The 24,367-nt window shown below is 41.2% G+C and overlaps 1 protein-coding gene across 3 annotated transcripts in view; it reads right to left on the bottom strand.

Moving 5' to 3' along the window:
- Nucleotides 1–24,367, bottom strand: part of NYAP2 (neuronal tyrosine-phosphorylated phosphoinositide-3-kinase adaptor 2) — a 146,258-nt gene that overhangs the window by 72,735 nt on the left and 49,156 nt on the right. For all 3 annotated transcript variants that reach the window (XM_074591635.1, XM_074591634.1, XM_074591636.1), the window contains one exon: nucleotides 7,617–7,915. In XM_074591635.1, coding sequence (XP_074447736.1) covers nucleotides 7,617–7,915 — 299 coding nt within the window. The remainder of the gene's footprint in view (nucleotides 1–7,616; nucleotides 7,916–24,367) is intronic.

Raw genomic sequence — 24,367 nt, 5'->3', positions numbered from 1 at the left:
ATACAGTCAGCAGACTTCAGGGTGGCAGCACCCTGGAGAAAGTCTCCTACTCGGCATGTCTGCAATATACCCAACACCGCCTTGAGGTCCTATTTGCAGGGGCATTTTGCCCCTAATTCCAGGGCAAAATGGTGTGAATCCACAAGCGTGGTTTGGGCCTGGGTCCGCAACCAGGCTTATAAACTCTCCTGAGCCCTGCAGCACTGGCATACAGAGTGCAGAACTGCCCACATGCTCAGCAGGAATCACAAGCATTCTGCAGGGCTTACTAACTTCAGTTTAGGGCAGACAGCTTCCTCCTGCACTGGCTGCATTTGCAGTCAATCTGGTAAATCAGCACAACACTCCCTGAACTCGCATTATTAAGGCTTTTCCATTATCAAGAACACCACAGCTTCCATCACCCTCGAGAACAGAGAGATATCTGTACTGCAGAGGGGCTGCACATTTAATTTTGTGCTTTTTTTCCATAGGTGCAGTGTCTCTCAGAAAATAAGCAACATCCTAATGTGAAAAGAGAGATGAGGAATATATAAAGCAACTTTGTTAGATTAAAAAGAAAAAAAAAAAAGACACTAAGTACACAGGATAGACTAGCACAACACAGCTAAAGTACCAACTGCCAAGTCTTGGGCACAATGCAATTCCCAAGTGGGTAACTACATCTTCATGTCTTTTACCACTGCATGCTCTATTTTCTGTTCAATGTTTGCAACTTCCATTAACGTTAATGAGTATGCATATGTGCCTTGAGGGTAAGAACATACTCCCTCTGTGGCTTCAAAACTTGTTTATAAATCCCTCCAAAAATCACATTGTGTTCACTGTTCTGCACAGAAAGCTATTATAACAGCTATAAGAACTGCTGCTTTCATTCCTTCCTTCCCCCTTGCCCTCCCTTATCTGAGGGACCAGAAATCAGACCTGAAAAGATGAAGGGCTGGAGGAGGTGGCACGCATAGGAAAGTAACCCAGCTCTGGGAGCTGCAATCTGAAAACCAACTCGCTGCAGGGAGGGGCAAACTGAAATCTCAGCAAAAGCAAAGAAAACCAAACTCCGAAACACTGAAAAACTACCACCACTACCACCCCCCCAACCCCCCCAAAGCAAAGCCTTTGAAAATCTCTAAGCTCTGAAGTGCTAGAGAATAGACTGAAATATTTGCCGTGTCCTTCCTGCTAGAGAACAGGTCAGTGGGGAGCAAGGTGCTTCAGCAACGGAAGGGACCAAACACAGAGCAGAGGCACTGCTGGGCAGCGTCCCACCGCAAAGTCAGGCCAGCGCTGCCCGCCGGCCTTTCAACCACTTTCAGCAGCAAGGAGGCTGCTGAGATGCAGGGCTGAACAAAGGGAAAGGAGTGCTGGGTTTCTAGTAGAGACTGCATTGCTATAGCAATGCTGAAGTCACCACATCCATCCCCGTGCCACGCAGACACACAGGGCAGTTCTCTGGAATCACATATGGTAGTTAAAAGCCAACTCCACCTCACTCTACTGACAACAGGACGTGTATCTTCTGATGCTGGTTTTGACTTTTCTCTCCATCGTTGTTTTCTCCCAATGTGTACAGTTTCAAGTTAAGCCCTCTCAAGCTTTGCAGTCTGCAAAAGATACATTACAGTGTACAAAAAATAACGGGTAATGCAGCACTGAGATAAGACTCAGATTAAGGTATGTGGAGGAAAACAGACACTGCTTTACACGTGGCTGAATACCAGCTTGCATTATCCCCATATAGCTAACATGAACACTAGCTTTTCATGGGTCTAAATGCTCTGCTTAAAATACAGAGCAGGCTGTAGGAAAGAGGAAAATGAGCTAAAAACCACACAGTGCACAACACGCAAGCACTCAGGCCTCTCGAGCACCATGACACACGTGGACTCCAGCTGAGCACCCAGCTGAGGAGCCAATGCCCTGGGAGGACACCTCAGAGGCCGGACCTCAGGAGGCAGCACAACCTGTCCTCCACAGCCAACGCAGCCAGCTCATCCCCTTTTCTCAGACCCACAGCCCGCCATTGCAGGCCACAGTGACGCCTGGCCCTTGCTGGGAGGGAGCGCATTGACAGAGCCATCTGCACGAGACCGGTGCTCGCTGCGCAGGGCTCTGACAGACCTCCCTGCAGGATGCTTCTGCCCAGACCTGCCCACCCCACTCCCCTGCCACAGCTCCTGCCCAGCAGCAGGGTGGTGTAGCAGCACCCGTGTCTCAAAGATGAGTCCCTAAAATATTGCATGCTGCTACATCAGCACGGAGTTGTCACGTCTGGCAGGAGGCCAAGCAAACAGCCCAGAAGCAGTAGCATCTTAAACTGCCCATAGCTATACCCTCCAGAACTCATCTGTCAGTCCCTTTAGACTCGTTAGGTCAAACAGGTCTCATTAGTGATATTTCTTCCTTTAGTAGGCACAGATGAAAAGATGCAGGAATAAGATCTAGCTATAAGGAAGGACATGACATGGTTACTGCAGAGGACACTATTTCAAAGTTCAGGTTAAATCCATAATTAGCTAAGGTATGAAATTAAAGGAAACCAGCACCACGCAAAAACAGCAAAAGTGCTAAATCCCTTTAATGCAAGTTCTGTTTAATGAGAGTAGCAAAAGTTCAAGTTTACAATGCAGAGTCACCAGTCTAGCTGACAGAAAAATAGATTTATGAGAGAGACCAGCTGGACTGCAACCCCAGTTACAGTTACTGTAATTGCTTTTCTCCAGAGGAAAATTTTCCGTACAAGTTGCCCACCTTTAGAGATTGCTGAGCAAGAGAGAGAGGCTTGCATGGGCTTAGAAAGCAGCAAGAAGGATATTTTCTTCCACACAGGACACTCAGAGGGAAAACAGTAAACAAATTGAGTGGGTTTGGGAGGTGGGGAACCCTGCAAGCATTTTCACATATCAGACCTAAATTTCCTGTGGACTCTGGCAGGAGCAGAATTATAACCATGAACAGCAGTTTGAAAATGTTACTCTGAGTTTTCATTTGCATTTGGGTGCTTATGTTTGTGTGTACATGCAAGCACACACAACTTGCATTTTCATTATACATATTACATTTTTTATATATATTATGTGCATATATTTATATAATATAGTCATCCTCCATCTTACTAAACAGAATTTTAACAAAAAGTTAACTTCCAGAATGCAATTCACTTATACCTCTTCATTTATATTTGCACTGCAGTAGGTCTGTAAACCTTTCTTGAGGACATGCAGTGACCACATCAAAAAACACTGCTTAAGGCTGGTTACATTCACCAATTATACTGTTTTATTAATTCCCTTTTCTGTAAGATTGGGCACATCAATTAATTAAACTCCTGCATTTTCTCAATAAAGAGCCTCTCAGGATCAAGATTAGATACGCCTTCCATGCTGAAATGTTATTTAAAATTACCCTTTTCAGTACACTTCTTACTCCCAATATGTGTTGTATGGGGAACAGCTACATTTGTTTGCTGTTCCTACCAGAGTTTGAAAACTCTGCAGAAAGACAGCCCACGTTTCTAAAAACAACTTTCTAGAAATCTGTCATGGAGGAGAAATGCATCGGGTGGAAGGCGTTCAGTGGGTGCATATGAGAGGTAGCCGGAAGAGTAAAAAAGGAATATTGAAATGTAAGAAGGGACACGAAAGTGTGGAAACACAGCAACAAAATTAAAGTTAAGGAGAATGAAGCCTTCAACCTGGAGAGTGCTCTTTCAGGCAGAGCCAAGGCAGACAGGGATAAAACACACAAACAGGAGTGTTATCACACTGCTGCACAATGAGACAGGGTTAATATGTGTCATCACAACTTAAAAGAAGATTCTCACACTCACACGAATTTAGAAGCAAGAGCACTTATAGGAAAAGTGTGCGGAGCCGGTATGGCTGTCAGTGATGCCATTTGTGCTTCAAGGAAGAAAAGATCTTTCAAGCTCATGACCAAATTTCTCCTGCTACTTACTCCTGCAGTAAAGTCAGACTCATATTCAAAACACAATCTAATGCTTTGGTAATTGTTATGATGGGATGGGTTCAATATTTTGACTTTACCATGATCAGAAGAAGAATAAAAGTTACCAGCAGTAACTGCTTTTGTTTGCATAAACTGGATCGTTAATAAAAAGCAAAAAGTAAACACACTTAATAAAAATGAGTGGTGAGGCTGTCCCTGGTTGCATAGGAAATGTACCAAATTCCTTCTCAAAGTAGCCACTGTCTCAGACAATAGACATTATAGTCTGAATTATTCTGCATTTCCATAAAAAAAATGATCTGGGAACAATTTTGTGACAACACTTTGTAAAGATTCCACAATAGTTGATGGAGAAACAATAGGGGTTTTCATCTTTGTTTTTCATAGTTCCTGGAAAAAGCTGTAGCCATTCAGTCTGTGAGCACCACAAGTACAAACAAATGTGTGAGACACACGCATATACAGATATTTGGGTACAATATGGACAACTGAAAGTTAAACCTGCATGTTCTTGGACTTGAGGTCCCAAAGACCTCCCTAGGAGAACATGAATATTGTATCCTGTGGGCTATCTCACCTGAAATTGGAAAGATATAGTTGTACAATTTCTTGAATTCAAAGACTGCTACTAGAATGAGAACTACTTAGATATGGAGAAACTTAATCACTTGCACATAAAAAACAGACTGGCAGAATCAGAGCTTCACAGGTTTCTTTGAGCTAGCACAATTCAAGATACTAAGTTTGCTGGGAATTAATTGTGGAGCAACAGTAATAATTTCATATTCTGGGACAAAGGTGGTTTAAGATTTGTATTAAATCAATACTGCAGATAATGAACTTTGACTTTCATCTGGTTCTGCTCATCTTTAAATGTCCGCGTCAACATATGACCACAGTTTTTACATAACATTCCCAGGCTAGAGAAATGACAACTGTGAAAATTCTTGCATCAAAACAAACATGTTACCTTGGAGTGCACAGGTGGTAACAAAGCCTCTCCTGGTGACAGCAAAGCATTTTAGAAATCCAGCCGGTTCATCCAAACACCATATTGTACCACCCTTGAGTATATATCAGACTTTAAATTTCATTGCTTACTTCAAAAAAAACCCCTACAATCTGATGTTACTTTCTATGTATCAAACTCTTTGGTGAAACACCTGTAAGTCTGGCACATATAAACTCAGACGCATGCAAACAGGGCAGATATTCTGAACACATGAAAACAACGGCATGGTTAAAGGGTTCTCCACGCACTTCTTCACGATAGTCTAAAAATGCCCATTGCTGCACTACATATAAAGCAGCAGAATTAATATAATACAGGTCATATATTAAGTATCACAGAGATTCTCAATATTCCATGAAGGCATTTAGTCACACTAAAAAGTAACATTTAGGTATTACCTTTTATGCTAGTGATGGAGTATTACTCATTCACCAGTTCTTTCCAGAGATCCTGCTATGAATATTCAGCTCTTGATTACAATAATGAATCCAAGGCACTCTGCAATACTTAGTGCTACGGTGCAGTAGTACCATTGTCATACGGATTGTCCAAAGTGAACACTGCTACAATACCACATGTACCACTCATAACCACCAGGTGATGGGATAGATTAAGCTCAACCTGCACAGCGTGGGAGGAGGCAAAGTGGTACTTTGCCTTGGAAACAGAAACGTCAATCAATTTCAAACTTTGAAATCTGTCAGAAGGGACATGACTACATATTACATCCTTGGTGTCAAATATCAGATGGCAGAAATGATGAGGGAACAGAAACAAAATTTTCAGGACCTTCCATAATAATAATGCTGAAGAAGATCTAGATTCATGAGGACACAGACTGCTTAAGGAGTCTGCCATAACTTCTGTGAGATTGATAAAACACTTGATTACTATCTTTACTATTATTGCTACTTTAAAGCTGTCAAAGTCTCTTGCTTCTTAGTAAATGAGGAAAAGGGCGGTGGGCAGGTATAAAACAGACTTCATTCCTAACCGTTTCAGAGATAATGCCAAGGTCAACTGTACCAACATACTGTGCACAGAGCACAATATACTGTGTGACTCAATGCACACTTGCAAGAACATTCACTAAACAAACTAGAAAATGTTAGAACCTATCCTACTGCCCTGTCTGCAAAATAAGTTTCCTTTAGCCTTGGTGATTCTGGTTGTGCAGACACAGGAAGAAAGAGTGTGAATGTATGTTAAAGAATTGCAAAAATATTTTAAAAGATAATATTTTTAAAAAGAAATTTTGAGGAACTTAAGAGCTCCTGCTTTTCACCTCAGAGCATATCAAACCAAGAAGTTTGTGCCATGCAGTCACTTTTTGAGTTAAATGAAAGACTTGAAAGACTTTCTGATATAAGATTTTAAATCTGTCTGTGGCACAAATCTGAATGGTTTCTATGTAGGCTTGGTCCAGTAAAATTGTGGTAAACTGCTTTTATTAAGGGCTGGTACTTAATGCTTGGATTTGTCATGTTAGCCTATTTAGTGGAGTTGACGTAACGTTCACTGTAGAGAACAAGCTATGGAAGTAATGGTAAATATCATATGCAAAATAACTACCAACAGCAGCGTAAATAAGTCTACTTTTGTTCAGTGTTTCTGTCCAACCTCACAATTGTAGACATATGTACCACCAGTTGAATTATACATTCCTTTGCACCTTTCTTATCAATGATGACCTTTTAAAATCAGATTTGCTTAAAAGGGGTTGTAGCATGAATACAATTAACAAGTGTTTCTGGCCACAACACCAATCAGAAGAGATACGCACTAAGAGCACAACATACTGCGTGGGCTGTCAAAACTGATATGTAACATAGCAGCGGGAAAGACCAGCACTGATCAAACCCATTTGTCCCTAAGGGTTCCTTCTCACGGTTCACACTGTGATGCAGAGTCATCCTGATCTCTCCTAGCAGGGAGTACAGCTGGTCCTACTGCTGCACAAAATGCATTTGCAGCATGGAAGAAAGGAAGGAGAAGATCCCTATAGGGTTAGCTCATCTTTAGTAATTCAAAGTAATGAAGTGATATCCTTATTCAACGCATTTGTTTATTTTCTTCTGAATGCTGCATTGGCTGAAACATAACTGGGAGGAATGGGAAGAGAAAATGTAGACTCATATGCAAACAGAAGCTTTGGGCAATACATTATACCATCTCGGGTACAATTTTTACCATTGGATGGTATTTCCTTGCTGTAGCGTTTCAATGCCAGGCAGTATTCTTTTTAATAATTTCTGTCCTTCACTTCTTTGTTGAGCAGGACACTCTCTAAAGCTGTGGTTTTCACAGTGCTAGTGATATGGCGAGTGGTCCTTGGCTGGCATGCAGATAACAGTGTCCTATATGCCATCTGATAGCAATCTCTTTTTCCTCCCATTTTGAATAAATTTGACACATTCCCCAGTATATAAGCAGGCCATATAAGTGGTATGGTTCTGTGAGAAATATCAAAGGTTGACAATTACTGACTGGTCCAAAATTTGGAGAACATTGATCTAGGACACCTGTGCTGGCACAGATAGGGAAACATACAAGTAATTCTTCAATGCAAAATTACCAACTAGACAACCTTAACAGTGGGTCACCAAAAGCCTTTTTTCCAAAGAAATATAGTGTTTACCTTCAGTCCTGTCCGGTAGTTTCCCACTCTTACTTGTTGTTCCAGTGTTGACTGTTTCAGATGAGGTGCTCAATTTGGTGTTGGGGTCTCGCTTCGGTTTTGGAGGCGGCTGCTTACGAGAGCTGCTACTTTCATCATCGGTTCCTCCAACAGAATGAAGAGACTGGGATCTCACGGTAAAGCCACTGGAGCAAGGATGTGGCAGTCTGTCCTGAGGAGCAGGCATTGTCATAAATCCCATGCGGAAATGTTTCCCCACGTAGCTTCCTTCATTTCCTCTCACTACTTCTCCACCTATGCTGTAAGAGAAAATACACATATAAGTAAACAATCCACCTTTGCCTGAACTGTACCTGGAAGCAGGGTCTCAGTTCTGCCTGTGTTGAGCAGATTGTACTTTTAGCTTTGTAAACAAGCAATGCTCTTTTCTTAAAACAAGACAGTTACTAGAACAGAAGTGAACGTAAGTTTCCATCGACTGCGATGTAGATATACCACTATGCACTCACTCAAAATTTTACAAGAAGAAATCGAGAAGCTTTGTTCAGGTTTCACAGCATTGTGGCTAGAAATTGTCTATAGAACAAATTTCAAACATTGGAAGTCAGAACTGAGTTTTCAGGAAGACAAAAGACTGCCAGCAGGGCAAAGAATACTGCTTTAGAAATGCAACATCGTGTATTGATCTGCACTCGCCTGCACTCATCTTTGACTACAGATCCTCATGTACCTTGGGAAACAAGGCTCCAATCAATCATTTCCCTTCAGACTAAAGAATGGTAAGAGAAAGCAATGCTCTAAAAAATTACTTGGATATAGGAAACTGAACATTAACATCTCATTAAATCCACATGAAGCTGCAACACAAGCAGCATCAGACTAGTAAGGTACAAGTGCAGGAGATGAAAAGGCAGTGGACTATGGGACACCAGGAAGAAAATAACCTCCAACCACTCAGAAACACAGGTATAGAAGAAGGAAAGCACAGCTGAAACAAGTGCTGTCATATCAAGTACTACATTGTAGTGCAGATGGCAGGACTGAGAAGCTGGTATTATTTCTGCTATACTCATCCATGCTTAGCAGCTCTGAAAAGCAGCTCTTACCGATGCTTATACTGTAAAACCTACAGCACATTTCAATTAAGGCAATTCAGTGACTATGCAGAGAAACTCAGCAACACACGCAGGTCAACATGGGCCTGTTTGCAACGAGGTTTGAAATGGTACCACTGTGGGCATGTAGAAATGTCAGTATGAGAACAGTGAAGTTCTGGAAAGCCCTAATTGCCTCCTGTTTCCCCTTCACACAGACTGAAGCTCTAAGCAGGGTCAGTCTGCTCTTCTGCAAGTTTCCTATTCGATGTTGCCTTGGGCTGGTGCGACTTATTTGGTGCTGAACACATTTTCCTCTTTAAAAGCCAAGAACATTTCTCAAAGGTTCATATGAAGAATGAGTGAGGTCACTTCATTCTCCGATACTGTCCCCATCTTCACTGTAGGTAATACACAAGCTGTATCTAATTGTCCTAAAAGCATCTGATTGGCATGGTGCAACACACAACTTTGTGCATGATAAAGCAGAACCTTCGTTCACTTACTACTGTCCTTGCATTTTCATTTGATTTCCTCTAGTGGAGAGGTCCACTTTCCAAATTGGTAACAACTGAACAGGTCTAAGTGAACATGTGCCACTCGCCAGGGGCACTGCCATCTACCCGCACACGTACACACACACGTGGACACATGCATGCCACACACACTGGTCCATGTTCATAACCAAGATATTACAGAATCCTAATTGGCATCAATCCGAGAGGGATTTGCAGCCAGAAAGATCAAAAGGTAGAACTCATTAATTTGAAGATTAATAAAAAACCTGTGGCTAATTTAAATGATTAACTATGCCCCTACTAATCTTTCATAAATTGTTCTAAAAATCATATAATCCTCTGACGCTGGACTACAAAAAGGGCCTGTCACATTATTTAAAGAAGATTACTAGCCAAACATGCTGAAGAACGCAGGTGGGGAGTCTGCCTCCTTCCTTAAGTCCATTGGATAAATCATGTTTAGCAAACAAAATTTCAGTTTGCCATGTCTCTAACATTAAAATTCTTATCATGTTACATTATTTAATTAGTGCTTTTACTTTACTGCTGCATGGAGGTGTTTAAAGCACACACTATACGGCAGATTCTGCTGTGGATGGACTTGCACAAATTCCACTGAGCTTATAGGTTTCACCCTTTTCCTAAGAATACACAGAACTGCGTTTATACGAAGCATGGTATATTTTTACGATGCCACTGCTGCATCTTGTATTCCAGAAATAAAAACTTTCAAAATATAAGTCCAATGTCTAAATGCGCTGTTTCATTAAAAAATTAAATCATGTCCTTTCTTTTTCCTTCTCTTCCCATAGCTTTTCATTCTTCACTGAATTCCTTTCAACATTGTGTATGAAAACCCGTCTCACTTCCTACGCTTACTCCAGAATAAACAGCCTACAGCCAGGTCAGAGAGAGGCTGCAGGCACAGATGGGAACAGACCTTGCTGTTCTGCTTCAAGGCTGAAGTAGATCTGGTCTTGCTTTTCTACATCCTCTGCTCAGCTACTAGACAAAACAGCAGGACATCATTTCCCTCTTTTCAGACACATTTAAAAGAGAGTGCATTTCTCTTTGAGCATAGGAGCCAGTCTTCAGCTGATGGTTAGGCACTGTAAACCCCAAGCTGAAGATGACTAGCCTCTAATTCTTGGTCCAGGACCCTGGTCATCAGCCAGGACCACAAAAGGCTTAGGTTTGTTACTTATGCTGGTAGCGATCCCCGAGTGCTGGGCAGCAGGTATTTCCTAGCATAGCTTGACTACTAAGTGCAAGTGTAACATCGGGTGGAGTACCAAGTACATCTCAGTAATACAGACTGAAATCCATTATGGGGCAAAGAGAAAGGAGTCACTCCAGACTCATACCCAGAGCACAAATACAAAAGCAGGACAACAGATTTCAAGTGTGGCATCCCCTACCCTCAGGCAGCAGTATGGACTTGTGCAACGCAGCTTTGCAATGCACAGTGCTGATGTTACATCATGAAACCTGACAGAATTGAAGGATTTATTTATATACTCCTCCTGATTGCAACCACAGGAGTTGGCTGAGGCTGCTGTATGTCCCACTACAGCACAACAGGCCAAGAAAGATTTATACGCACCTTGCTGCATAAATGACTACAGAGACAGCGAGGGAAAATAACTGTGTAGATGATCTCACTCCATTATTTCTGACAGGAAAGAGCCTATGCTCCTCATTGTACTGATAATGAGTTCTATCTCATTTCAAAACTGTATTATGTGAGTTGCTGCAAGTATTACACAGTTTATTAATATATATGGAAATACAGATTTGGATTATTCCTCTGGGAAGTTCAATTTGAACTTGGCCAGGTTCAACTGCTTCTCTGACAAAGAATTATGTACAGTGTTCAAATAACCGTTAAAAATGCAACACATTTGTCTACAAAGAGAGACATGAGTTATATAATAACAAAATTAATCATACAATCACTCACATTACACACTTACAGTAAAGCTGACTTGGTGCTGAAAATGCACTTCAGCATTTGCCTATGTCTAGCGACCCACCCATTGGCTGCAGTGGGTGGAAAAACGGGCAGTGCAGCGAGATTGGCTCCAAACACCCGTAAGAAGAGTGTTGTGAAGCAGCTCTGCTTTCAAAAACATGTTACAGGCCTTCTCCAAAGCTACCGAACAAGTCCGATGTGGACCACTGAGTGCCGCCAGATTACACACTCCCTCCTTGGGTGCACTGGAAGGTAAGTGGATCTACCCATCCCTCTCCCACACAGTACTGGAGTCAAATTATTACAACAAATACCAAAATGGCTGGGTCTGCCTTAAATCAGTAATAGTGGATTTCAGCTTTCATTTCAAAAATATGAACAAGAGCTCCAGCTGATGGATTTGATGAGCCTCGTTATACCTCCAATACAGGTTTTATCTGTCAGCTGAGATTTCTGAGGTCAGAACTGGGCTAGCATAAAAATCACACTGACCTTGCGATTCCCACCTGCGGTATCAGCCTGCCTGCACATAAGCTGTAATCACGGCAGTCCTGGACACGTTACAGCTCAGCTTATTGTGCTCTGCCTGCTCTATTCTATCAAGTAGAGACTGAAGCATTGACCAAACTACAGCACAGAATAACCAAAATGTTCACATGTCTGAAGAACCACAGAGGGGAAAGTCTTTTATGTTATTCATTTTACTACACATCACAAGAGGGCAAGTTATAGAGGAAGGCTAAACATTAAAAATGATGACAGAAAATACTCTAAATGGACAGAGAGCACAGGCAAGGTCATTTCCACCTTGCTTTGCCATGAGTCATAATGTTCCTATTGACTAGGAATATATTTTCAAGTTAAGTTAGAAAAGTAAAACAAAAAGAACTTGTCCTCACATTGCTGAAAAATACACAATGAAGAAAAAGTATCCAGAGACCGCCTCAATCAGTGTGGTCTTTTTAATTTGCATTGTTCCTACTTAGCATTGCAAATAACAGTTTTACTTTGCTTTGTGAAGTTTCATTACTTGATCCAGGCAGAAACTGAATTAATTCCTGAAAAACAAATTAATATTTGTGTGAAAACTTTTGTTTTACTTGGTGTTACTGCTTTAACTGTAAACAATGTGGAATATTAAATCCCCCAGTGCACTTGTAGGGAGTAGGAGAATTCTTGGGAATATCTAAGTCCCATAAAGTCAGAATACCCTAGAGCGACATTTTCTTCCCAGCCATGTATCTACCCTTGTTCTTGCTATTCTTCCAGAAATTCTCTTATCAGTTCAGACTTACAATGGATTAGTTTCGTGCCTCAGGCACGAAGAACCACTTGGTAGTTTTCCTCATCATTCTGAGGTTTCTGTTTTTCTTCCTGTGCTCCTTTACATGAGACTTTCTGCCTTGTTATCCACAAGTTCAGAAGGGGAACTACACCTGATTATGAGACTTGACCTTCTAAGCAGGAGGAAGGGGAGATGTACTCTGCTGGTGACGTGGCATCTGTGACAGTATTTTGCCATTTCTTTGCTGGGATGCACCCCAGTCTGGGACCACAGCAGGTCACCCTTCTTCGAGTGTTGAAATTCCAGACAACCAAGAGAAGCCATTTCAATAGCAGCTGCTCACTTCTCTTGTGCTTCAGGAGGAAGGCTCGATCACACATATTGGTTTGTTAGCTGGCAGATACTGGGCTGGGAGTCTTCTGCAGGCTCCTCTGCAGAAGCGGGGAGAACTATAAATTACAAGGCAAATAATGCACATGGATGGCCAGGTCTCTTCCCTCGGGGGATCTGCAAGCCCACGCAGTGCTGCCCCCCCCGACATACACCTAATCCACCAGGGAAGCCATCTGAGTCAGACTGAAGAAAAGAGAAGTCACAAAAAATTAACTGTGATGATGTAAGAAGATTTTTATAAGTCCATCATAAAAATGACTAATGATCAGCGAAATTACAAAATGAATAAAAATACCTAACTCAGGGATTGTATATGAGCTGGCTTGATGCTCAAACAGCAGTTCATTCCTTCGTGCATCTACTGTGTTTTTGGGTTAAGAGAATAGCTACTGTTATTGTAGGCTTTTTTAACCACTTCCCTACTCTTACAGCAATGAACACCCAGCTCCTCTGCTCATATCAAATGTTCTGAGTATAAAGGGCTGAAATGGCTTTGAAATGTCTATTCCCCGTCAGAATAAATTATACACACATATACTAAGGATGACACATTTTACTTTGTATCTGAGAAGCACTTTCAAGATTAGCATAAATTATATTTGTAAATTAGAGGTTGGATGCCAAAAAACAGAAGATGTACTATTTTTATCCTCCTAAACATGATTTCAGCAGACCATGAAGTGTGATACGGAAGAAAGAAGGGCCGAATCGCAATCATGGATTCAGGAAACTGCACTGCAAGTATGGGTTTACACAAAGCTTCACTATTTTTATTATAGAAATTAAACATACAAATTAGACACATTTATTTTCTTTTTTTTATAAAAATTACTCTTCAGAGGTCTCCCTCCTTACTCCCAAGTAATATACATATATGATTTTTTTCTGCATTATTTGCTGAAAGACTCCAAATGACTCACGATGATCTTACATCAAGATCCAGAGGATAATACTACCATCCTTTTAGATTCAGGCTAAAGTGTAAATGAATCATGACAAAGGTCAAATTTAGAGTAATTTTGTGCACCTGGAGGACTATCTAAAGTGAGCAACTGACATGTCTATGCACATCAAACATCTTACCTCTGCCATACGCCTCTGCTTTTGAGGTACGAGATCAGGTGCTTGCTTAAGAAGTCAGGCCTCTCAGGACACAGAATACATTAGTGCTATAAAGTAAAACTTATTCTTTTATCACACCTGTCAAACCCACAGGCCCAGGGTTTGATCCTGCAAACATGCAATGAGCTGACACTCCCTTGCGTACCTGCATTATTGCACTGGAATAACTAGGAAGCCTTGCAGAAATTGCTTGTCGCTGGTGAATCGGTTCTAAGCAATACCACTTAGCGATGTGCCCATGCAGTCTGACACTGGGTTATTTCTAGGAAGTCATTTCTTCAAGCCAACCTATACCCCAACAGCACTCTGTGCTGCTGTTGTGAGCCTGGCTCCTGCCATCCCTGGCAGGACTGAATCTTGCATGCAGAAATCTGTCCAGATGAAACTGAACCATCACATGTTTTGGCTGCACCACAAGAGTAACTAAGTCTCTGGTGAGCAACCAAAAGGTAGCTGTAATTCCTAGGCAGTGCGCAACAGATCATAAAAGCCAAACTAACTAAGGCTTTCCACAGCAGGTTTTCCATAAGATGCCAGATAACCTCATTTCAAATGGTGATCTGCTATGAGCCACATTCAACTATTTTTATAATGCAAAAGGTTGAAAATGCTAACATTAGTCGAGGTTTTGAAAAAAGAACAAAAAAATAATCAAAACAATCAAACCAAGCCCAAAACACTTTATAAGAAACACTGATCAATAAAACCTATGTATCCTATTTTTACAAGAAATTTAACATAAGCTAGACAGCTTGGAAAGGAGTATCTCAGGAGTAAGGACCTTTCTGATGCACAGAGAGCTTAACAAAACTATATTTCATGAGTTTTAACAAAAGTGCAGCTTATTTCCACTGGCATTCCTTCTGTCTTCAGTAGGCTGCCTCTTTAAAATGGGGTTTAACAACAAGTACGTTGGGCTGAACATCCACAAGGACCTGATGTTGATTTCCTCAGAGGATCGACACGTACTACTGTATCTGGGGCACAGTGTCTCCAGTGCTCCAGTCCCACATATGACCAGTGACGACCAACTGATGCATATGGAATGGTCTGCAAGTTGTGAATACAGAAGACATTTAACAAGCAGGAGTGAAAAGCGCTCTGCTTTTATATGACTACAGATATTTTTAATTTTGCATGGGAGATGCACAGCTAAAAGCCAGTAAATGAAAGCTCATATGTTCAGAGTCACCTAGAATTAGACATCAACCATATGCAATGTTTAAACTGAGTGCAAATGCATGTTCACGTTAATGGAGTGGGGTTTTGAATCCTGTCAAAAATGGGTGGAGCTAGAACAAGGCTGTGTTTTTGTCACATTCAGTGGAAAACCACATGGCGCAGACTCCACTCCGCCTGAGCAACTGTGGCTAAGTAAATATTTCAATGAGCTATGGGAATAAATTAACATATAAAACCATTTTTGTGGATTTTTGTAATAAAACGTTTCTTTGGTTTTGAGTTGAGGAGTTGTAATAGCAGGGAAATCTGTAAAATTAAAAAAGCCTTTTCGTGGATCAGATGCCGTGAAAAGTTTAAACCTGGACAAATGAATGAAATGTGCCGACTCTAACAACGGCGATTTGTAAACCAAGTACACTGTGCCTGCCAAGATATTACACTGTGTTTAACCTTTCCAGATTCAGGCTTATTTCAAACAGTGATTATACCGATACTCTTCTGAGTCCCTCAAGCAAACATGACTCTACTTTCTTTCTAAAATCCAAGCTCAAATAGAAGGAAATTAAGGTTTTAAATAAATTCTTCCTATGGCCTCCAGCCTCAAAGAGAAAGGAGTTCAGTCCTGACCAGTGAACAGGAAAAACATCATTACATTTTGGAGGAAAACCCCTCACAAATTTCACTTCAGCGTGATGCACAGCAAAACATACAGGGTTTTTTTTGTTCAACTAGTGACACGAAACTCGAGTTATTCACATAATTCTGCTGATAATATTGTCATTCATAACTCCCAGTTCAAAATACATTCCCTGGGCTGGCTTTGTGCCTCTGTTTTCTAAATGTCATGTGAGTAGGTAAGACAGGGAGAGGCGCTGCCTGGCACACAGAGCCTGGGAGGTGGTCTCAGTAGCACAGTCACAGTAGGGTTGCGACAGGGACGCGGGATCCACTGAAGGGCCAGTTTTATGCAAATGCTTGACTTCTGGCAGCTCACCACTCCAGATCTGTTATATTCATATAGGGCAATTTTGCTTCCAGACATTGCAGCACATGGCAAAACTCAGAGATTTGCATGCTCTTGAACAGGCATATATCCAAATATTCCATGTAACAATTTTAGGTACTGCTTTCATAGATATCCAGGGTCAGTTTGTTGTTACTAAAAAAGCATCTGCACATTAGCAATTTAAATGGGACTAAATCCATTTTAATCTACAAATCGTATTTTTAAATTTTTGTTGAAGGGAAATGGACAGTGCAAGTTCCTCCAAAACAGCACAAGGCTTACTTAGGTATTTTCCCTGCTTAACAATGTTTCTGTGTGCTGAACCGGTCTTTGCACACGAAACAAAAAAAAAAAAAATTAACTTACTGCAGCTTACCTCACCCTAAGTACATAAATGCTCTGCTGAATACATCACCTTACTGTCACAGGTGCTGGAGTCCATAGAAATCTTCACCAGAAAACCATTTTTTTTGCACTGGAAGAGCCCTGCCAGAGTCCCCTCCTTGACTTTCCAGGTAGCATTACTAACCCTGCGCTAATCAGTATACATATAAACCATCTCTCTGTTCCTTCTGATTTCTGGAGGGAAGTTTTCAACTCATTTGTCAATCACAGCTCTGTGATTTAACTGGACATCATGAATATCTGTCTGTGCTTTGCAAAATGAAACAACGAGTCAAAAAACTAAGTTAAACATTTTTTACAGTGTGAGAAACCCAAAAAACAGGAAAAGGGAATCACTCCACACAGATGCATACTCTGGTCTCTCTCTCTCTCCTCCTTCCCTGGACAGTCTCAATCTGCTAAGTGAAACTACATGAAATCCTGTACACCAGTATCGACAGCATCAAACCCTGGAGCGCCTTGTTCACCAAGATACAAAGTCACTTTGAAAATCTCTCTGCTTATGTCACTTTTTTATCCCATAACAAAGTGACCATTTTTGCCACAACGGAACAGTAATGTGCTTCACACCTAAATTTAGAAATAATAATATAAAGCAGCTCTTTCTCAGTCTTGATGGATACCAGTTTCTTAGCAAGGGTTGTCACAAGCTGGTTATTTGTTCAGAGAAAGAAATAAAAAAGGACATAATATTTTCAGAAACACAGTTGATTTAATATTGCATGTCAGAGCACGTGAAAAACAAGCATAACGGGCATATAGGTGGTTAAGACTTAGTGACGTCAGTCAGGACACTGAAAGATGTTAGCTAGCAAAAGTATAGCTTGCCCCATGCACATATGTATCCAGAGGCCCCTGAACCATTTCCACACTCAGTTTTCCAATAAGCTCATTGCATGACCATGCATTCCCCTTAGAAATCAAGGTGAATTGCCTAAATGCAAAGTATAGGAACTCTTTTCTCCTTTGTATCCATGCAGAGCTAACCAGCCAGATCCAGTAACTCTAGCAGACTACTAAAAAGTCTCTATATATACAGGAATTTAACACCAGAGACAACTGGTTACAATAAAAGCTGTCAATAAGCTGCCAAAAATGAACATACGCTGATTTTCATCCCTCTCGGAATTACTTTTGCAGATGTGGATGTTCAGCTACTTATTATTTTAAAGTCACTGCTGTGCTGTGTTTGCTTTTTTTTTTTCTGAGGGGTAGCTTTTTACCAAATAGTTGAGCAAAAACTACATCCAACAAGCTCTGACACCAAGGGAAGGTAGTACCTAAATGCTCCTTTAGTGACACATATTTACATTGCCCAAAGGATCGTCAGTACAGCCTATGAAGCTGCAGTGAAATAAATTTTGCTAATGCAAGAGTAAGTATGTTTTCCAAGCTGTGAAAAACTGTGTGTGGATTTTTTTAGGGAGGTAAAACATTAAAACAAAGAGCAAATACCCTTGTAACCTGCATTCAATGGTATAATGGTAAATTCCTCAGGTAACTCCTTGGAACTGTCCTTCATTGAGTGGCATGTTCGTAGTAACTGAGCTTGCAAGGAACAGTGCTTTCTGTGAGTTGAGGTGGTCAGCTGTGGCAACCAGGGTTACACAAAGTCTGGATCTCATTTTACAAAAAGATGACAAATCAAAAATAACATGTTGCTGCTTTTCTTTGCACTATGAAAATCTGCAATGCTGCTGGTAGTAAGTTTTAGCATATGTACATTTCTAGGTCACTTAAGCCCCTTCAAAAAGTCTTTTATCTAGAAAACATAACCCAGGCATAATATCAACTGTGTTTTTCCATCTTCCAATGCTACATTGCAGGCAACTGTCTACTTCACAACAACTTAAGCCAGCAAGGGGCTCAGAGACACCTTCTATGTACACACCAAGCACTGCAGCTCAAATCAGCTAGTCTGCACACTAGGCAGCACAAAGGGATATCTCCGTGTCTCTAGTAAGAGCAATTCAACTTTGCTTTTTTGTTTGTTTGTTTGGTTGGTTGGTTTTTTTAAACAGGAAAATACTATTGTTCTGTTTCAGAATATGCAATGCCCCTTTCCCTGCCCTGCTGTCCAGTGCCCACAGAGGACACAGCAGCCTGCTGCTGTGTGCTTACTGCACCGGCTACCCCAGGATTTCAAGTTTGGCAATGCTGAGCCAAAAAAAAAATTCATTAAAGATGGTCTCATGATAAAAACCTTAAACCAGAGCAGCCTTGACTCAAGCGTTTTGGGCCGTTATGTATAGAACTGGATCAGGCAGGCTTTCAAGTCCTCCAAGGAGCTCATGGCAACATATCTTTTAATAGGCACTGTCACCCACTTACTAAATGCAGAAAAGGGCTACTGAGTTCTAGGAAGCACGAACCGCACTGGACTTCACACACACACTTATGTGAATTTGCCTGGGAAATGGCTTTCTAGGCTACCTAGAACGTTCATGTTCCTGGTCATGACCACATCATTATTCTGGTCTCTAGAATCTCTTTGTATTTTATTTTTTACTCTGTAAGAAGTGAAAGATAATTGTTAAATAAAGCCTATCAGCACCTAGCTATTTAGCCAGTGGATGCATTGCTTCACAACAAAGGCAGGTGATTAGAGGTAAGAAAAGACAGAAGAAGCACAATTACATTATTGCAGCTCTAAAGAGTGCCTTCTAGAATCCATGTGGAGGTAAAGGGTAAAACCAGCATATTTCGCATTGGGGGTTTTCAGTTATATGGTTACCTGTGGTCATGTTTTCAAGTTTTGCTTTATCTCCCCGAGTAACAACACACTCTTCAGAAAAGTGCCAAGGCTCTTTTGTAATCCTGTTGTTGAATTCTGGAAGGGAAAACTAAATACAATCTAAGGATTGTGAGACACTGGAGAAAAAACTTGGGAAATTGAAACTATGGAGTTCTGCAGATGTTTGTGAGTGATGCAAGCTGAAGTTTTTCATCCACCCTCAGTTATTCAAAGGGAGTTCATACTTCACAAGTGTATCCGGGAAAATCTTTAGGATAGCTTTGATTCAAGACCCAGATCAACTTCAAGAAGGCTCATGAAAGAATGGTGTCAAAGAAAGGAAATGTCTCCCAGGGAGAGATTCCCTACTGTGAAGGTGACAAAACTGGGTTGTCTAGTAGATGCTAGCATTTGTAATTCTTGAAATGCAGCTAAAAATAAATGCAAATTATAATCTTTCATAATACATATGAGTTATTTATGCATATGCTTATTAATCTGTGTTTATTGCCCTTCAAGATGAATAGAGAAACAATTAGATCCCTTTTTAGCAGTAGTAGTATGGGGCATGCAGATATATAACTTTGATTTACAGAGTATGACAGGCAATCAATGTGCGTCAGAGAAAGCCCACATCAGCAGAGAGACGTGTTAAAGCCGCATTTGAATTTTCTTTTTTAGGAGTGAACAGATGAGTGTTTCCTTCGTGTTCTTAATACAATGGGACTGGGAAATAACATGAATTTCAGGCTGGGAGAAAATGGGTTGCTTCAAATTATAGGAAAATGAACAGCACTAATTTTATTCCTCACTTTCAGCAGAATCAAGCAGTGCATACCACAAAAAGGAAAGCTAGACATATCCCTAAGTCTGTTATTAGACATTTCCATTTGCACGCACCACAAGTAGTATAGGAATGATGGCTAAAAATCAACTATTTTCCTATATTTTTCACACTCATGACAAACATTAAATTTGGCTGATGAACTGAAAAGAAAAAAGACAGTCTATAGATTATTTTTTTTCAAATGATTAAACAAAACAGGAATAAAGCCAGGAAATGAAAGACTGAATTCCTATATTAATACTGACATACAATGAGAGCAGTTAAAGATCACATTTAAAAGATATCAATATTACTTCCACAAAAAGTTTACATCAGTTGTCAGAATATGAACTGACTACCTAGTTCATCTGGGAAGTGTCTGATTGCAAAGTCACGAAGCTACCCAAGAGGCAGGCTTGTAGGAAGCAAGCATGTAAGCTGAACAAATCAGTAGCATCTTGCTTTTGAGACAAGAGGGTCAAATTCAACAGAACGTCTCAAGTTTGAAAAAAACACTACCAAACAGAGAAACCCTAGCAGGACTACATTCCCGAGTCCCCTCTGTCCCATTATCAGAGACAGTCACATCACATCCTTTGTCAAAGCCAGGCTTGGACTCCTTCCCACTAATACTTCATATGCTTTGTCAGGACTACAGGGTTAGATCTGGGTATGAAAAAACAGTTCTGTTTTCTATGGAAATAAACAAATGTCAGCATTTTCTTACAAGTCAAGTCACTCAGTGGGACTATAGTGCATATGAATGGCTGGACAGGTGACTAAGGCTGCCCCTGGAAAGGAACGCTCTGTGCCCTGCTGCACCTTGTGGCTCAGCAAGGAGCAGTGCGAGTCAGATGGGTCTCCCAAGTCACTTGGTCACCTCAGGGCTGTTGCTCTGTCCTGCCTTTTAACTGCAAAGTGCAAGGTAACTGAGAGATGAAATAGGAACTAAATCACCCACGAAACAAAGTTCTTGAAATTCAAGCTCCCCAAAATTTCCTTTAGAGACAGTTATACACACACGTATACCTCCCACATATACCATTTACACAGCTTATGCAGAAAGCTTCAGTGCCGTTTTCTGATGACAATGAGCCAATACATAACTTAATAATTTCATTGGTATTCTTTGTGAATAATGACCATTGTTGATCCTTCTTGTTTTGCTGTGTTTTCTATTATTTTTGCTAGCTCCCATTCCTAATGTGTTTTTATTATTATTCTGGTCCTTGCCAAGTCTGTCTGTTGCCTGCTCATTAGCACTATGGCAGAAAACGTCCCTGCAAGAAACGGTATTCTAGTACCTTTCAATTTATTTTCAGGCTGAGCGAGTCTATAAACTCAGATTATTATTAAGGTGAGCTCCCAGTGATGTGTTCAATAGACTCTGAATCTTGTATTAAGGCAAAGGGAAATCCATCTATATAGTTTTAACTTTATACTTGGAAGGCTGAACAGAAAAAAGTAAGTAATTCTAGACCCTCAAAGCAGCTTGCCTCCACTGGGGTTTAAAGTGACTAGCAGGTCAATGGACAAAGCAACCTACGGCGTTTCTTTGTTAGACATACGAGAGGCAACTAGCACTACAAGCTTGTTCTGATGACTGTTTCACAATGGAAACCCACTTTGGAATTCTCCAAATCAACTTTAAAATTTCAAATAGCAGGCGTACACGTGCTCTTCATTAATATTGCTGATAAAACCACGGACTAGCTCAGTGAGTTGAACCTACAGGAAGCTCCAGCAACAGTTTTTACATGCAATTTGAGGGCTTAGTTCCCTACAGAATGATTGTAGAGTTCTTATTCTACTGCAGTTAAGACTATAAAGTATTAGCAATGTTAACTAAATTACTAGAGAATGCATGAGAAAGGCCTTCCATCAGTAAACAGCTGGGCCTCCAAGTTATCCAAACCAGGCTTTATTACAAAGGCTCCACTTTAAAAAAAAAAAAAAATTAAAGTTATTTACTAACATTTAAAATAAAAAAAAAGAAAAGAGAAAAAACCTCAGAGTTTAAATAACCATAGCTAAAAGGTTTACAGCATGCACATTTTCCCCAATTTATTATTAAAAACAGCAGCAAAAATTGACTGTGATTTTGCAAGGGCAGGAGAAAATTAAGCAATGTCTCATCTACAACTTCCAACTAAATTTTGAGCACTCTGGGGCTTTTAATATAAATGGCAATTTTATTGCTTGCCTTAGAGATGTAATCATCCTGATCTCCAAAAATGCCTACCGCTTTCTGTGCAGTTCTGTGAGATATGTGTACATTATTAACCACAGGACAGGTGATCTCAGACACAGAGCAATTACACGACTATTGTAGAACTGTGTGCTCTCTTTGGGTACCAAACTTTAAAGCCACAGGTCAACAGAGGCTCAGGATTGAGAGAAGCAGACTAAGCCACTGGCCAGTTACCCCTATGGGAAACAAGGTGGCCTCAACAACCTCTTTTCCCTTCCCCTGCATTTATTTTATCTGCACCATCTCCTGAGGCAGGAGCAGCGGGCGTGTGTCCAGCAGGCAGTACCATCACAGCCAGCCTTGGCCCCCGGAGGCTCTTGTCTCCCCAAGAGCCATGATAGCTCAGAATCACTTCGCCAGACCAGCCAGCCTGTGCAGAGGGAGCCTGGCTCTACCCCAGCCATGCCTTAATGAGAAGAACATCTGCCTTGTTACAAAAGACACCAAATAAAACTGGGTATTTAGGACTTATACTGTCATGAGGGGGAAAACTGCTACTAAGAATTAGCTTATCACTAGGTATCCAACCAATTTCACAGAAGACTAGCAGCATCTCGTTAGGTTTAGTAATATAAACTGTCTCTGTTCAGTCCATTTATAAAATGTGAGAAGGCAGCAGGAAACTTAAATATTCACAATGACTTCCTGGAGAGAAACATCCACTGCTCTTTTTCTCATTTCTCTCAGGCTTTGATTTTAGTCTCATCTTTTCACAATCCTTTCTTCTCCATTCTGTATGGCCCCCATGCTGCAGGGCCACCAATCGCCCTGTGCACTCCATTTATACACTGAGGGAACTTCTGTGCAAATGTCCAGCACCACCACAGCTGTAGCCAGCTGTATGCCTGTTCTTCTGACGTTTTACAACAGTTGATCTTAATCTAGAGCCAAGGGGAAAGGAGAGCATGAGGAGCACTGGGGAAAGCAGGGACCACCCTTGAGTACCCACACAGATAGATGGAGTTTGTTTTGACAAAGAGAACCCAGGCCTATAGATGGAGCTGCACGGCCAGAGGATGGCAAGGACTTCAGAAGACCCACTGAGAAAGTGGGGTCCAGTCTGTACAGCTGTCTTTTATAGCTATATAGTCTCATAGACTTACAGTACCTGAGCATCTCCTAATCATTTATTTACCTCTGCGGGATAACTGCTATTGCCCCATTTCAAAGGTTGGAAGACGATGCAGAACATACAGCTGAGCAAAAACCTGAATCCACATCCCATAATTCCTAGGCTGCAATCTCAAACCCAGAACCACCCTTCCCCTGTCACGCGTCTGCTTTTCTCTACGTGGTTACAATTTCACCTCTGAAATACACAACAAATACTGGTCTGAAGGCAGTGCAGCATGCCAGGACACAGCTCCAGAGCCTTCAGACAGGGGCACATCACAAGCCATCACGGATCATTTTAATTCAGGAAGAAGCTTTTGACACTACGAAGACCCCCCCAACTCACTCTCTTTTGACACAATTGACAATGGCAGTCCTCAGGAGAAGGCCAAGCCTTTGGCCTGAGAGCACAGAAGCAGTTTGCAGTGAGGCCTCAGACCAGGAAAGCAAGGGCAGAATGTGCTTTTGGCTTATCTACAGCTGTCATTTCATTCTGTCCCATGTCGCTTTCCAGAGTTCCCCAGCACGCTGGCAGGAGAAGCAAAAGTCTGATGATATGTAAAATACAAGATATATACCAAGATATATAAAATACCTCATGTTGTCGATATGATACAGCCCTCAGCCAGTGACCCGTGAACGGATTTGACTATTTGGGCAATCTGCTCAGAACAAAAGACACGACAGACAGAAATGCAAGAGCATGTCTAGTAAACGTGGTGCAGTGCCAAGGATGAGAGGACCAGTAACAACTGGAGACAGAGGCAAGTTATCGTGCCTTTCAGAAGGCAAATAAGCAGGAAGAGGAGAAAAATAAGAGAGAAAGGGGGAAGTCCTGCCCTGAGCATGC

Source organism: Larus michahellis, chromosome 6, assembly GCF_964199755.1.
Source record: "Larus michahellis chromosome 6, bLarMic1.1, whole genome shotgun sequence".
NCBI lineage: Eukaryota > Metazoa > Chordata > Aves > Charadriiformes > Laridae > Larus > Larus michahellis.
Note: the sequence above shows the minus strand (reverse complement) of the source record. Positions and strands in the feature narration are given on the sequence as shown.